Here is a 17,190-nt window from a genome sequence, read left to right on the forward strand (position 1 = left end):
TGAGCACAGTCTGCTTTCTTAAGATACTTAATGGACGTGAGTCTCTGTGAGTGTGTTTGCCTGCCCTATATGTATATATACATCTCCCAGTTAGACTTTGGATTTGGTAGAGACTAGGGAGTAGAATACTTTTTGTTTTGGCCTTAACCCTTCCAGTGCCTGACAGAACAGCAGTGCATGCCCCAAACCGTCTTCGGAGGAATCCCAGCATTATTGTCCCTACTTAGCTTTCTGTCTTTCTCTCTTGCCTTTCTTTCATGCTCACTAAGCGTGTGCTGTGCACTGAATTAAAATGCTGGAAGTATCTATAAGTACTGATGGTGCTGATTTATTCTTAGGGACTGTCAGTAGATTGGGCAACAGTCATTTAAAAATGTTTTATAGTAAATGTTTTATTATGATATTTGATGTAGGGATGCACAAGTGGCCCTTCATTGACCCTTTAAAGAACAAACAAGCCAACAGAACCTCCTTGGTGTTTCTGAAGGCGAGCCTGGAGGTAAGCCTGACCCTGAGGAGGCATGGTCTGCCTTAGGTCCTGGGCGCACTGGGCCCTTTGCCTGACCTACTCTTGCCCACGGAGCTCAGTGGTTTGGTCCCCTGCCTCCTTTGGATCTCTGGTCAGAGAGTTTTCTGGCCAAGTAATAACTGCCTTCCTCTCCCCACTCCACCTGTGCTCCCCATCCACTTTCCCTTTTTCTCGGTAATATTCGCTGCCGTCGACACACGGTTACTTCCACATGTTTGTTCATTGTGTACCACTTTCCCCTGGATATGAGCTCCATGAGGGCAGGCGTCTGTCTTTCCTGTTCACCACCAATTCCCCAGGGCCTTGAACAAAAGTGCCTTGAATTAGTAGGCACTCAGTAATACTTGTTGGGTAAATGCATGTGCCGCTATTCTGAATCTGAGTGTAACAAACTTCTTTTTTTTAAATAGCAGTTTTGAGGGGATTACTTAAATATTGCAACTTAAATGCTGTCTTTCTGAATAGGGAGCTTTTTGAGTTCCTTTATCCTAGACCTTTTCTTTCAGAGGTTTTATTTTCTGTTATGTTATTGGTTTGGTTTTGCATAGGTTCTTAACAAGTAAAGATACTGAAGAAAGATGACTGCAGTATGTTAAAGGTTGATTCTTTTTTTTTTTTCTTGCTGAGGAAAATTGGCCCTGAGCTAACATCTGTTGCCAGTCTTCCTCTATTTTGTATATGGGCCACCACCACGGCATGGCCACTGACAAGCGGTGTAGGTCTGCACCTGGGAAGCAAGCCTGGGCTGCCGAAGTGCTGTGTGCTGAACTTAACCACCAGGCTGCCGGAGCTGGCTCTCGATTCTTTTTTTTTTAACAAAACGAAAAATGTTCTTTTCGTACTATTTAATGTCAGTCTTGTTCAGACAAGTTTTAGGAGAATAAATTAATTACCTCTGCTGTTGCGAGTTGAGCGATTGCGATCGCTTGCCCTCTCTGTTCATGCTTCGTAGTCCACCTCCAGGAGGTGACTGACTGGAGCAGCCTGCGGACCTTTCTTCTGAGCAGCCTCATGATGAGCTCTGAGGCTCGTCAAGCTGTGCAGTTGCTGCAGGTTATTCCTGCGTGTCTTCTCAGCGTTGCTGATGCTGCTTCACAGGACGTGGGTGTGATGGAGGCTGGCCGTCGGTGACTGTCTCAGACCAACATGCGTAGTTCCTTTCAGATGGAAAAAGAGAATAGTTTAAAGAACACTTCATTTCCTTCTTAGTAAGGTATTGTATGTTAAAATATTTAACATTTAAAAACATGAGCTAAACATTCTGTTGAGTATGTTTGCTGGAAGAAACTGGCAATTTAAAATAACTGTTGTTGTAATACTGTTTCTGGAACTGCTGTTTAAACTCTCAGGTTTAGTTTGGAAACCTTTTTAATATGGTAGCATCTGTTTCCATGCTTCTTACCTGACGTCTCTGTGTGCCTGCCAGGATTGCACATCCTGAGATCGTCCACTCACGTCTTATCAACGTCAGCGACTAGTTGTACTACTGGCTGCCATTCTTTCTCTTCTGGTAAAAGTAAGGACAAGCAGTGAAAGGGGTGTATGGTATTTCATGTCTACATTTAAAGAAATGTATACAGGTTTTTTTTTAAGCAACCTTATTGAGCTATAACTTACATACTATAAAATTGACTTATTTTAAGTGTATAATTCAGTAATTTCTAGTATAGTAACAGTTTTGCCGTCATCGTCATAATGGAATTTTAGAATATTTCCATCATTCTAAAAAGACCCTCATGCTTATTTGCAGTAGTTTCCATTCCCTACCTGCAGGCTCTTCTGCAAGTTTGTAGTTCACTTGTTTACAGTGTGGGAACCACGTTTTCATGGACTGTTGTTTGGTTCTGTTGGTGATCCACAAGTGTGCCTGACCCATAGCGTAGCTGACTGTGCGCGTGGAGGGCCGGGCAGTGCTCTTGGGTGAAGAAGAAAGGGCCTGTGGTAGAGAAAGGGAAAGGGCTTCTTCCTTGTTTCAGGCTTGATCCTGGACAGAGTGTTGGTATAGATAATTTCTCTGGGCTCCTTTTACTGCTTTGGTGTGTGTCCCTTGCCTGGGTGGGTGTCCCTGTGACACTGCCGTATGAACTCCCTTTACATCCCACTTGCTTTGGCTCTCCTCCTCCCTTATCAGAATTCTCCACCCTTCCCAGTTTCCTTCTCCAACAAATAAAAGAAAGCCAATTGTTACTGCCTCTAATCTTGGGTATTATGAGGAAACAAAGTGAACTTATAATAAGGTGGCAAGGATTGATACTTCTGGAAAGATGGAAAGGCTATTTGCATCTTTAAATCTGTATTATTAGCCTCAATAATAAGTGATTTGGCATTTCAGAAGTTGACAGAATCGAGTAAAACCAGTCAGCCACTGTGAGGGAATTTTCTTTGGAAGGATGGAATTATCGTGGTAGGAGATGCAAAGTATTCACCATTGCATTTTGGGATCTGCCCGTGGCGTAGCCTTTGCTCTTTCCTGCTTTCCAGAATTTTTCCTTATGTTTTGACCTTAAGTTCCTCAGTCCTGAAAACCCACCTAATGTGTTTATTAGGATTAAGTCAGACACTGTGTTTGGAAATATGATGAATCTGATGTTGTGCGTATTAAATAAGACGGTGGTTTCCTCTCAAAGTGCCCTCCTGGTGGTTTTGGCATCAGTAACTTGGGTGACTCAGGTCTTAGCTACCATTTGTAAGCTAGAGACTGCCGAGATTCTTTTTTGCTGAGGAAGACTGGCCCTGAACTAGCCTCTGTGCCCGTCTTCCTCCACTTTATGTGTGGGTGGCAGCCACACCGTGACTGACGAGTGGCCCTGAGCTAGCATCTGTGCCCGTCTTCCTCCACTTTATGTGTGGGTCGCAGCCACACCATGACTGACGAGTGGTGTAGGTCCGTGCCTGGGATCTGAACCTGCGAACCTGGGCCGCTGAGGTGGAGCGCGCCAAACTTAACTGCTGCATCACGGGGCTGGCCCCAAGACTGCCTGCATTTTTATACCAGATGCTGTGCTCAATCCAGAGCACACGGAGATCAGTGAAATGAAGTCTCTCCTCTCAGAGACCCTTTCTCAGAAAAGAGAGCTGAAACAGTAACTGTAGATCGTTGCGAAAAATGTCATTAAAAGAGTGGTGCTGGGGCAGTGGGAGAAGGCTTTATGGAAGACCTGAGTCGAAAAGGAGGTCACTGTTAGTAGATAGTGTTAAGTTTTCTGTTCCTCGTCATAGTTATTTTCTACTTATAAAAAAATTCAAAGAAGCTTTTGTCTTTGCTAGTCTCTCATGGTAATCAGAAACTTACAAGAAGTTTCTTCTCAGAAGAGCATGCAATTTCACCATGTTTCTCGAATGGTGAGACAGCTGTGAGTTCTCAGTAAAATTCCTCTTCATTTTTTAGATAGAGTATTTTTTACATCGTTTAGATATATAATGATTTATGATTCAGTAAACTTCATTTTTCCACTTTCTGCAGAGGTTCTGTATCTTAAACTCTTTCATGTCTATCTGAAAGTTGTTAGTCACTTGGCACTCTATAAATTTTAGGTGTATATATATCACAACTCAGGGAAATCCCGTCAGTGTGTGAAGTGAAGAAGCTTCGTGTGCCGAGGTGCTGCAGCCACGTCCTTTCTGGTGCAGCGTTACAGCTGGCAAGGCTCCTCAAGGTGGAGGCACCACTGCTTTCACTGAGCGGGCTTTGTCCCTACTGGACCTGCTCTAGTTGGACTCATCGTTAGCGATCGCCCTGAATGCCTCTGTCTCTGCAAAGCCTGCCCTGAGACCCCTGGCACGTTTGTCTCTTCCTCTGCTGTGTCCCCCATCACTTGTCCCCTGTACCGTGACCGTCATGGGACTTGGCCGAGTGCCGGCTCCTTGAGAGTGGACCTGTGTTTGTCCTCTTCCTTTAATACCTTGGTGAACATAGGCACCTAATATGTATTTGGTATTTAAATTGAATCTAGAAAACTAAGAGTTGATGAAAATGTGCTGTCTTGTTCTTTAACTCCTCTTAGGATTTTGGCTCTGGGGGGCTGGCCCAAGGGTGCAGTGGGTAAGTCCAGTGTGTTCTGCTTCAGCAACCAGAGTTCACTCGTTCAGATCCTGGCCGTGGGCTTACACCACTTGTCAAGCCATGTTGTGGTGGCGACCCACATGCAAAATAGAGGAAGATTGGCACAGATGTTAGCTCAGAGTGAATTTTTCTCATCAAAAAAAAAAAAAAGAATTTTGGCTCTGAAATAAGGGATTAAATCTCTAGTACATTCCATTTACTGCCACCAACTTGTCAACTTGCAAATATAATTCTCATTAAATTAGGTTTGTTACAGGCTTAGCTGCTGTAACAAAAAAAACCCCCAACTACTGTGGCTTAAACAGGATAGAAGTTTATTTCTCCTTCACGTTAGTCTGGGGATGAACTGTCCAATGTGGAGAGAGCAGCTCTGTCGTCTTCAGCACGGGGCTTTTGTGTCTGGGTCCAAGGTAGCAGGTTCATTTCTTACCATCTCCCAGCCAGTGGCAGATAGGAGGAGGCCCAGGGTCACAGGCCTGGTTTGGTTAACGGTGAAACACATTTCGGCTCACATTCCGTAGGGCAGAACTTGGTCTTGTGGCCACACTTGGCTGCAGGGGAGGCTGAGAAATGTCATCTCTGTCTGGGCAGCCGTGTTTCTAACTGAAACTCAGGGCTTTTGTTATTAAAAGGAAGAGGGGAAAGCTGAACATTAAAGACAGCAGCTTCTACCACACAGTTTTTGCTTTTGGTTCCATTCTTTAAAACAGTGGATGGATTGCTTCAAGTATCAAAGAACCTGTGTATTTGACTCAGTCATCAGCCTTAGCACATTTCTTAGTGTGCTGCCTGTTCCCGGCGTAGGTGGTGTCGAAGGCCATGGAAAGTCTGCCCAGGGAGAAGTTTACCATCTGTGTTAGTCAACGTGACTGAACATGCGGCAGGTACCTGTTGTGGCCCGTTGTCATGGGCTGTAACATTTATAGGAAGGGAGAATGAGGGATGGAGTCGTAAGGAAAGGTGTTATGGAGAATATGGGACTCCCGTTAGGCCTCAAAGATGAGGTAGGATTGGTATGATCACAAGCAGAACGTTTCGGACAAAGGAAATGGTGTGCAGGGATGGGTCAACACAGGGTAATTGAGTTGTGTTCAAGGGAAGGCAAGGAGTCTGTTTGGATTGGCTCCCTGAGTGTGTGCAAAATAAAGTTGATTTAAGAAGGATCACGATTATGGATGGTCCTGAGAGCCAGATAGAGGGAAACAGAGAACTGTGTTAGAGGATTGGAGTTGGCAACGGAAGCAGCGAGAGTTTACTCTGGTGATGGAATTCAGACGGGCGAATCCATCCTTCACCCTGCTTGCTTTCTGTCTCCTCTCAGTTAACACGTCCAGAGGTTCTTTCCTAGCCCCGTGCTTAACTTCTCTAAAACTTTCGACACTTGACCATCTTTTCTTTAAAACTTTGGCCTTCTCTGATTTTGCGCTACCTTTCATTTTCTCCTTAAGACTTCGCACTCTGCTGCTTTTGCTCTTTCTGTTCTTGGGGCTGCAGCTGTCATCTTGAAGAAGGCGCTCGGTATATCTTCCAGTTTGAACTTCAGCCATCTATTCCTGAGCACTTGCTGACATTTTCATCTTGATGTGTCACTATCATTTAGAGCATATGACAGATCTCCTTCAGTTTTCTGACTCTGCAAGTAACCTCATGCTTTAAATCCCAGATGGGAAGCAGTACTTCAGACACCTTGATTTTTACTTAGTGAGTAGCCCTCTGTTTCCTACTTGCTAAGTCCTGTCGGTTCCTCCCGGTGATGCTCATGTGTGTTCATTTCCATTCCTGTTGCTGCCGTGTTTATCAATCTCTCGTGTGGTGCGTTTGGATTATCATTGTTCCCTGGGCGTTCACGGATGAAGGGTGTAGTCAGGGTGCTAACATCGGCGAGGCCAGAGACCACCTTCTCTGCTGTCGCTCGAGCTCTGCTATGTTGTAACTGTGACACTGCGATTGCTCACGTGTTTGGTTGACGCCAGCTTTCTCGTGTTATGCTAGCATCTAGTGATAGGGATGACTCAAGATAGCCTGACATCTGAATTCAAAATAAGCTTTGAATTGTTTCCTCAGCAGATTTCATTCCTCGTTTGTTAAAATACGTTTTCACAGTTTAAGTCACATACTCAGTAAGAATAATGAAAGCAGATCAGGAAGTATGCTGAATGCTGGAGTTGAAGACCACGTTGAGAATAATCTAGACTCTTGTATTCAAAATGTAGTCTGTAATGGCAGTGTGGACCTCTCTGGTCCTTGTTAGGAATGCAGAATCTCAGGTTCCGCTCCAGGGCTACAGAATTAGTATCTGCATTTTCGTTATCTCCCCAGGGATCTGCATGCATGTTAGAATTTGAGAGACGTTCACCTGGAACTGACTGTGCATTTCTTTAACCTTTCATGGTTTGAGACTTGGCTGCTAAAATGATTAAATCTGTCAGCTATTTATCTGTTTGTATTCATCTATTTGGTTACCTTAGATTTGTTTGTAAATTTCAAAATAGATGAAGTGTTCCACGTTGTTGTAAGTGTCATAAATGAGGGCTGTACCGGGGAGAGGCAGCACGTTAGAGTCCTCTGCGAGCGGGCAGCGTGCGAGCAGAGACCACGGGACAGGGAGGCCAGGCGTGCGAAGAGCCGATAAGGGACATGCAGGGCAGAGGGGCAACAGGTGAAGGCGCGGGCCTAGTAGTGTCTAGTAGTACCAGAGTGGGAGTCCCGTGGAGAGTGCGGAAGAGGCATCGCGGCCTCTTCTGAGGGGCAGGGTGAATGGCAGAAGGCCTTTTGTTTGTGACTTCCTCCCGTGAAGTCCTGAACCTTTCCCCAGATACTCTCATACTCTCCCCTCCAGCTGTACCAGGCTCCCTGTCACTCTGCCTTTGTTAGCCGTCACCGAGAATGTGTCCTGGCATAGTCTGTGCCTGCTGCTGAGTGTCAGCCTCTCAATTTCAGTTGAGGCTCTGCTTCTGCCGAGACCTGTGAGCCTTCTAGCAGACTGTCTCCTGGGGGGGGGTCCCCTTTGCCCTTCATGTGTTATCACATTGTGCCAAAATTGATTACTCCGTCTTATATTTCAGATTTATCCATGTTGATATGTGCACTTTCTTCATTTTCACGGTTGTGTAATGTTCCATCATTTGGTGAGATAAACATGCTGGTGAACATTCAAGTTATTTCCAATTGTTTTAGAAACCATGCTGCTATAAATATTTTGGTGCGTGGCTTCTTGAAGGCCTATATGGGTTTCTCTGTAGTGTTTTTCAGCCCTCTTTTTTGACCATGACACAGAGAAACAACATTTCACAGCATCATTCAGTTTGTGTGTGAATGTGTGTCTGTACACATATATATGTTATTGATTTCTTAAAAATTTAATAAAATTATATTTTCCCTTCATGAGATGCGCTTGTATCTTTTCATTCTCTTCTAAAAATAAATACTTGTTGAGATTAAATTAATGAGCTGTGATCTGTCACTTAAAATGTAGCTGTAGGGTGTGTGTTGTGTACATAGATATGTCACGTTACATATATAACCTTGCAAACCTGTACATCTGTGTGTGTAAACATGTGTGTGACAGAGAGAGAATGTGAATAGATTGCCCGGTGGAAGGTTTATTCACCTACAACTTGGCTGGATTTCACAGATTGGTTTTACGTAGTAACACCTGTTTATGCCTGGCTTGGCCTCCTGCCTCCAGGAACTTAGCTTTTTGCCCTTGTGTCTGTGGTCTCTTCACAGCGTGTGCTTGGTACAGAATTGGTAAGTACTCACTGAATAGTTTGGCGAATGAAAGTGAGGATTTCCTACCAATAATTGAAGCACAGTTATGTTGAACAACTGCTATTTTATCAAAGCAATTTTAGGTAAATTTGCAAGGCTGATTTTCTTTTTTTTCTTTTGAGGAAGATTAGCGCTGAGCTAACATCTGCTGCCTATCATCCTCTACTTTATATGTGGGACGCCTGCCACAGCATGGCTTGACAAGCAATGTGTAGGTCTGCACCCGGGATCTGAACCGGCAAACCCCAGGCCACTGAGTTGGAACGTGCAAACTTAAGCGCTGTGCCACTGGGCTGGCCCCAATAAGATGGTTTTTATAGCCTTAAATTGTATAAGACCTAAAGATCACCTAACATTTAATTACATCTCGCTTTGCTCAATAGTAATGTAGCCATTTTTCCTAACTGCTAGCGTCGTTCTTGTACAACTCTTTTATACATTTTAATCCCTTTATTGTCTTCGGGTGTTGTAAACATACACCACCGTGTTGGGTTCCACAGCTTTTTACCTGCAAGGACAGTCGCTATCACATTATGCAAATGATGCTTCCTAATTAGTTCATTCAGTCACTGCATTTGCTGCTTCGGGAAAATTGTCCCATAGAGAAAAGTCTCCATTTGTATTTGGCTATGGGTCTAGCGATATTCTGAGGGGAGTCATTCAGTTTTAAGAACAAAAATGAAGCCACGCTTAAGGTGTGTTGAAAATGTTTTGTTTTCCTGTCATGCTCTGGACTAACTGCCCTTTTGGGAGCTGTTCTTGAGGAAAGTCAGGATACGGTTCCTCTGCAGACCAATGTGGAAACTTCTCTAGAGAAGGAAAAAGTATCGTGTTTTGATTTTCAAACTTTGTTAATGTGACGATAACTTGTACTTGACTAGTGCTTTAAAACTTTCAAGGTGGTTTCCGTTCAAGTCTGGCCTAGGTAGTGAGGGCAGCCAGGCCACTCTTCACTCATTTGCAGAGAAGAATCTCGTTGCTCAGTTTGTCGTTAGTCGAGTGTAATTTCTGCAGCTCCGAGGTGGCAGAGGGGTTGACAGTCCAGGTCTCCTGGCCTCTAATTCATTTTGAGTGTTAGTGGTCGAACAAGTATTAACCAGAGCTTGTCCCAGATGCTTAACAGCGGGGTGTTTGGGTGTAAATTGTATATGCAGAATCCACCTCCTGTGTAATTAAGGAGTTTGGGGGGATGTGTTTAGTTTTATTTACTGTATTGTAATTACTAGCTGCAACGTTATTTTGTAGATTAACTCTCCCCTTTGGGTAAAAAGTATATACTTGAAATAGAAGCCTAAATTTTTTAAAAAACTTGGTTTTTATTGATGTCTCTTACTGTCTATATTTTTTTGATAATCAAGTGATTTATAGAAATCTGTGAGGTATAAGCTTCTGAATATTTGACATAATTTCCAGATACTACTTTATTTTTTAATTTTTATGTTAATTGTATAAGCAATATGAAAATAATCATGAGAACATTTAAAATTGTCATGAAATAGTATATTCAGAGATATGAAGAACAGTACGGCTAGGGTTTATATTCTTGTATACTTGTGAGTTTCTCTGTAGTGTTCCTCAGAATCTTTTGGCCATGACCCAAAGAAGTAACATTTTGTAGCACACCTCAGTTCAGCTCACCTTTCTTAGTCTCTGGGTTATATCTGAGATTTATCCATGTCAGTACAAGGCTTCTTGAGGTGGTCCTTGTTGTTTCTCATCCTTGCCAACACTTAGTATTAATCAAGTAAAAAAAATGTTTCCAGCTTTTCCAATTTTGTATTGAGTGCAAAATGGGGGTCGTTGTGGTTTTACAGGGCATTTTCCCTAATTACCAGTGAGGTTGTGCCTGTTTACCTAAGTTTATTGGCTATACATTTCTTCTTCTGTGAATTACCCACTCATGTCTTTTTGCCCAATTTTCTATTAGGTTGATTGACTTTTTCTTCTTCATTTCTAAGTTTCATTTTTGAGAACTCTGATTTTTTCGGGATCTGAAGCCACGAATCGCAGGCTGCCAAAGCGGAGTATGAACCTAACCACTACACGTGGCCAGTTGGCCCCTCTTCGTTTGATTTTTATTTGTCGGTGATCTTTTAAGTGCTATCTTACGTATTTAATAAAGAACTTTTTACTCCGGGATATTGCTACTGCTGGTTCAAATATGCTGCATGAAATTCTTGTTCACATATAAATTACTTTTAAAGTCTTAGATTGGAGGAAAGATTCTAGGAAAGCAAAATTAGTAAACTTATGAAGGTTGTTGAAAGTTGATTTATAGCCTTTCAGCACAGCCAAGACACATGTCTTGTTTAGCAAGCCGCTGTTGGTACCATTTAAAAATTTGAGCATGTGAATTCTGTAAGCCTCCATTATAATTGTATAAAAAAGGAGAATGCTTCTCATATTCTGTCATGATGTTTATTTTGGTTTTTAATATTTGCTTTTCTTTGTTTCATCTCCTTAATTAGGTCCCCGATGGGCTTCCTGGAATATTGGTGTGTTTATTTGCATCAGATGTGCTGGAATCCACAGAAATCTTGGAGTTCATATATCCAGGGTCAAGTCAGTCAACCTAGACCAATGGACACCGGAACAGATACAGGTAAACATTTCCTTATTGAGAGATTACTAAAAATACTTAAAATGAATTTAAAATCTATAATGCTTCTTGCATCTAAGAATTAACATTTAAAAGTAGTATATTGAAATGGCATGTGCCACATAAAATTTGAGTGTTATTTAAATTGTCAGTTCACAGATGTTTATTTCTTCTTGGGTCTATAATAAAGTCAGTTTTTAATCTTTTTATCTAAGATAGTGATTTTGGAGTATTTAAAACATGAATTCCTTCCCCTTGTGTTGGTGAAATTTGCCAGTGTAATCCGTAGTCTGCTCTGCGTTCCTGTCAGCAGAGGGAGCCTGGGGAGAGAGCGTGAGCCTTGCCAGCCCAGGGGCTGACCTGCAGGCCACCTGCTGTCGGAGGTGCTTGGTGTGCAGACAGGGCCTCAGTGGGAAGGCAGCTGGTGAGCAAATGTCCTAATGACTGATTTGGATTTGTTTCAAGTGGGTTAGCTTTCTTAGAGACACATTTATAGTTTTAAGGGTTCACTGTTTTTCCAGTGTGACCACGTTAGATTCTCAAAATCTGTTTAATATCTGTTAATATACTGTTTAAGCCTTAAGGTTGACTGCTAATGTAAAAATGATTATTTCTACTGGCTTTATTTTGTCACTTAGAGTGAAATTACACTACTTTTCTTATGTCCTTTGAAATTACTTTTAGTTAATATGAAGGCTAAATACACAAATATGTGTACGTGAACCTCAGTGATAAGCATACATACCTCAGAATCAGACAAAAACAAACAAAACACAAAAGTGGCCCTGGTGGGGTGGGGTAAGAGTAGAAAGAGGAGAATGGAAGGCTGGGGGCAGTGGGTCATTAAAAAAGAGTTAGATTGGGTAAAGAAAGTAAAACTTCTACGCCGAAGATAGATTTCTGCCAAAGTAAATTCTAAATGGAGCAAAGATTTAAATGTGTTTAAAAATTAAACCTCAAAAATATTCACAGGGAAAAAAAGACTAGAGAATAAAGTCAGGCATAATTTATTCAGTCTTAAATTAGTTTTTGAGTGTTTTGCTGGCTAGGACACAAAAGGAAATATATTTTACGTATTTTCAAGGTTCTTGAGCAAAGAATTTACTTGTTACATCAAGGAAGCAGAGCTTTTTGAGCTCTTCATATGAGGCAGTGTTCTTAATGGCATCTCTGTGGTCACTGTGGTGACAGAGTCCGTGATGTTTCTTAAGGTGTCTTCAAGCAAATGTGAAGGGTCGTTTGCAGGGTAACTTGGTGTTTGTAGTGGGGTCTGGACCCAGAGGGAGACCTGGGCGGTCTCGACAGGACCCCTGCCGGCGGGCGGCCTCGCTGCTTCCTCGGTGGAGGGTGCCTTGGTGGAGGGTGCCTCGGTGGAGGGTGCCGGCTGCAGTGCGTGAGAGTGAGTGAAGCCTGAGAGCGGCAGTCCCTGGCCGTCCTCCACTCGCCACAGCCTCAGCTCGTCAGTTGCTAGGAGTACTGGTCCGTTTGCTCACCTTGTAAGACCCTCAGCCTTGCTCTCCTGACTATCTTTCTGATCTTAAGGAATTTAGTGTCCTGTGTGCTGAATTGGTTGCTAAATGTACTACTGAGTAAATAATACACAAACTGATCCATTCTGCAGTATTATTGAGTATAAGTGAATTACTTCTTCAGAATATTTGCCAAAAATAATTAATTCATTTTTGGGAGCGTTGGGTGCTGAGGCATTTTGAGATGAGTAGTTAGGTAATTGTGTCACTTGTTGTCGAGGGTGCTTTTTGTTCAGCTGAAGTGCATCCTGTTTCCTGTGGTGGTAGGTAGGTTCCGTGTAATACAACTCTCTTTATACCTTGGCATTTTATTTTTTTTACTTTTTTAAAAGAATTGAGGTCTAATTACAGAGAGAACAATTGATAGGTTAGAAGTGAGTTTTACCTGTCTTGGCGAGCGTCTCTACTGTGCCACCACCACCCCAGTGAAGATACACAGAGCACTTTTATCCCCTAAAAAGTTTCCTTGTGCCAAGTTCTAGTCAGGTCCCCCAGGGGCAGACGCTGCCCTGAGCTCTGTCCCCTTGCGTTAGTTTTGCTGTGCACTGGAACTTTTGTTTTTTGAAGTTTGTTCCTGTTAACTCTGACTGTTAATTTAGAGTAGGGAAAGTGAAGATCACAATGTGATTTATTCCTTATTCATATGAGTATTTTATAGTATGTTCTATGTGTTCCTTATTCATATGATATTTTATAAGAATTTCTTTGATATAAAAAAGATTGGTGGTATTTATAGAAGTAAGAGAAATACTTTGCCTGCATATGTAGTTCTACTCTCTGTCCTCCCTACCACCACTCCCAACATTTCATGGAAGTCATGTTACTAATTTTCAGACTATACTTAGTTTTGGGTAGTTCTATTTTTTTTTAATACCTTTTGTTAGTAAATATGGAAAGATGATTTAATCTTTGAGCCTAGTCAAGTAATTAAATGAAATTGTTCCCCTTTTTTTTGTGACTCTGTAAAGAGTGACTACTTAGTAAGTTTTGCCTCAAGGTTACTTATTGACTGACAGGAGTTATATATGCTCCATATTTATATCAGGTATTTATATGTATGTTGTGTGTGTGAGAGTCAATTTGAAGGGTATCTACCATGTTATACCTGTGTTAGAATTGCTGTATGCTTATTTTTTAAAGAAAATAATTTATCTACCAAAACTTATTTTGATTATTATTAGCATAGAAATAGAGTTATTCACCTTAAATTTTAATCAAAATTCTTTTTTAAAATGTGGTTCATGGTCAGATTTTAAATGTCTTTGATCTTGGGTTTATTGTCAGGTACTTCTCAAATTTTTGGAAAGGACCAATTTTTTTTAATACTTTTACAAATACTATAGCTTTTACTTTTTGTTTTGCATTGGTTCATTAATCCTAAGTCTTGATTACCATTTTTCCCCTTAATTTAAAATTCTTAATTATTCATTTTTCAATGTGTATATTGAAGGAGTAAAAATGAAGAATACCTTATTCTTATTACAGAGGAATGTTGCTTTTGCTCTCAACTTTCTTAGCTCCCTTGCAGAATTGTGCTGCTTAATGAAACATCTCAATGAGACCTTGTCCATGTTAGAAAATACACTGCGTGTATTTGGTATTTGTCATGATAGCTTTTGGAGCCCTTTTAGTGTGTTTTGTTTCTGTGAATCTTTCCGTGTCTTCTCTCCTGGGCTCTTGGTTTACCCCCTCCTCGTGCTGTTTGTTGATACGTACTTGGTGTTTTCCTGGGAACCCCAGGCCCACTCAACTGAAATGTGTTCTTTTGTAAAAATATGTCTTGGGAGCTTTCCATTTGAAATGCCCAGTCTCCACAGGATGTGACTTGTCCTTAGTGAACTTGCCTTCAACATTTGTCTGCGTTTCCGGAAAACCCCCTCAGTTTCTATCCTCACTGTTTTTGCTGTAGCTTTGACTGCGCTTTGGGCTGGGAGGTCCTTAAACCCAGCTCTTTTCACGCCGTGTTTACTCTTACAGTGAAAGGATAGCAGCTTTCTTCCCTCTCGTTTTCTGTCCACCTAGCCCGGAAGGTTTCTGCTTTGACTTCAGCTCTTTTGTTCTCTTGTGTTAGGGGCAGAGTAGAAGGTGGTGGCCTCTGGTTTCTCTGCCTTTGTTTTCTTTCTCAATCTTCCTTCCTGCTTTTCCACCCAATTAAAAACATTATGTTCACTTGGGAGGCATCTTGAAACTCTTTCTTCTTCTTTGAAACATGCTGCTTTACGCCTCCTTCCATAAAAAGTCTCCCTGACAGCTGCTTTCCCTCAACATACAGCTCTTGACTGCTACACTCATTTCATTTGTTTGCTTGTTCAGTCAGCAAACGTTTATTAACTACTCACAGTGTGCCAGCCACTGTCTTCTGTGGACTAGCTATTATCTTCCTTGAGTGGGCGAATTTTTTTTTTTTTAATGATTGGCACCTGAGCTAACATCTGTTGCCAGTCGTCTTCTTTTTCTTTCTTCTTCTTCTTCTTCCCAAAGCCCCCCAGTACATAGTTATCTATTCTAGTTGTAGGTCCTTCTGGCTCTGCTACGTGGGACGCCACCTCAGCATGGCCTGATGAGCGGTGCCATGTCTGTGCCCGGGATCCAAACTGGTAAAACCCTGGGCCGCCGAAGCAGAGCAGGAACTTAACTATGCGGCCACGGGGCCAGCCCTAGCAGTTGAATTTCTTGAGCAAGGTCTTTACCTACTCTTTCATTTCATTACCTTACTTTTCTCTTTGCTAACTCACTTTTGTTCCCATCATTCTGCTAAGTTTGCACTCACAAAGAACATTAGTTACTCCTGATGGCTGAATCCAGCTCTCCATCTGTCTTTTGCTTGATCTTCCTGCTTCGCTTGACACTAACCGCTGTCTTCTTGAAGCTGCTTCTTTGTAACGAAAGCTAAAGTTACTGTCTCCCATCTTTTATGTTGTGTAGTCTTTATTTTTTCCTGTTTCTTTTCCTTCTTTTTCCTCCTGCTGGAGATTTTCTACACTTTTGTCCTTCGCCCTTTTGTTCTTTTGTCTTTCTCCGTGAGAAAGCTCATTTCCTCCTGTGACTCAGCTGTTGTTTTCTGCACAGGTGGTTCTCCCCTCTCTTTCCAGTGGTGATTTCTACAGTGAGTTTCACTTCTTGTTTTAGATTGTCTGTGAGACCTTTGGTGTTCATGGGTTTATCATTTTTAAGAAAGCTTGGAAATCCTTGGCATGAAGTAAGTGGTAATTTTCCCAAGCATCCATTTTAGTCCTGATACCAAACCTCTCAATCTCAAGTTCCTGTGCCTGATGTGCAGTAAGCCAAACACTGAGACACTGGTGCTTGGAGATGGAGAAAGGTTTATTCCGTTTGGCCCAGATGAGAAGGTGGGAGCATAGGTTCTCTCAAATCGGCCTTAACAAGAGCTGAAAGCAGGGCTAAGGGGCTGGGCAGGAGGAGCTTTGGAGAAGCAAAGGGGTCACTCCTGATAAGCCCCTTTGCAGTCCGACTGCTGAGTGTCAGCCGTCCAGCAATCACAGCCTCACCAGAGGCATTCTCTTTCTACTGCAAAACAAGCTCACAGATCCTCAGGATCCCTGAGTCACTCCTCAAGTTAAACAAGAAAATGGCAGATTGGCCACATTTATCTGTGTCTGTGTTGGTGACAGGGTCGAAAGGCAGTCCTCTTCTTACTGAGTATCTGCAGCAACCCTCAGGTACCTGGCTTCAGTTGCGTGTTCTCTGAGGCTGGAGTTAGCCAGTTAGGTTGATTCCATGACGCTGGAATGTCAGTGTGGCCTTGCATTGTCTACTCATCTTTCTATATTCAGTAACTCTTGTGAAGTAGTTAGGAATTTTGTTGCTTTATGGAAAATGCTTTGCCACGAAGCAAAGAAAGCTGGCTGTTAATGCAGTGATAGAAGAGAAAGGAATAGATATGACTAGGCATGGATTTTTTTGCCAGATAACATTATGCATCTGAATGGAATAAAGAACGGAGTATCAGAATTAACCACTGCTCTATAGCAGTATCAACAAAACCTCTCCAGCTTCCGTATGGAGACAGGAGAGAAGGATTTATGAAATTGTTCCAATGTGGGACATTTTGGCCACAGTCATAGTTATTAATGTGTAGCATGTGTAAATGTTAAGACTGGTAGATAGCTATTTGCTTGCACCTTGACCAAAGCTAAAATGTGAAGAATTATCTGGTTGTCCAGACTGGCTTTCTTTCTTAGCTAACGTCATTGTTCGGGTTAATCCTGAAAGCTTGTAGTCTTCTGTGGTTCTTCCTTCTTTCTTGTGCCTCTGTGTTCCATCACTTCTTAGTTCATCCGTCACTTCTGTTGGTTTCCGTTCCCCTTTCCCCTGCCATGCCCACGGCTTTAGCTTCTCCCTGGTCTTCCTGTCACCGTCGCCCTCCATCTGTTGTGCAGTCCGTGTCCAGAGTAATCTTCCTGCAATGCTGCTTTGGCCATTTTACTTCTCTCCGAAGAGATTTGCATTGGTTCTCCTCTGAGAATCATAGAAGTTTTGTTTTCCTTAAATTGGTAATCAGGTACCTCTGCCGCCTGGCTTCATCCTGTCTTTGACCTCGCTCCAGAAGCTTTACGACAGATGCTTTGTCTGTATACAGACAGCTCTTCATGTTCAATCAATCTGATGGTTTGTCTTTGTTTTTTGACTTTTTGTTTTGGTTTTGCTGTTGCCCTTGTTGGAAATGTTTTTGCATATT

General features: G+C 42.2%; 1 protein-coding gene across 5 annotated transcripts in view; it reads left to right on the forward strand.

Moving 5' to 3' along the window:
- Window positions 1-17,190, forward strand: part of SMAP1 (small ArfGAP 1) — a 159,291-nt gene that overhangs the window by 36,119 nt on the left and 105,982 nt on the right. For all 5 annotated transcript variants that reach the window (XM_070584886.1, XM_070584885.1, XM_070584887.1 and 2 more), the window contains exon 2: window positions 10,832-10,965. In XM_070584886.1, the coding sequence (XP_070440987.1) occupies window positions 10,832-10,965 (134 nt within the window). The remainder of the gene's footprint in view (window positions 1-10,831; window positions 10,966-17,190) is intronic.

Source organism: Equus przewalskii, chromosome 19 (genome assembly GCF_037783145.1).
Source record: "Equus przewalskii isolate Varuska chromosome 19, EquPr2, whole genome shotgun sequence".
NCBI classification, from domain to species: domain Eukaryota; kingdom Metazoa; phylum Chordata; class Mammalia; order Perissodactyla; family Equidae; genus Equus; species Equus przewalskii.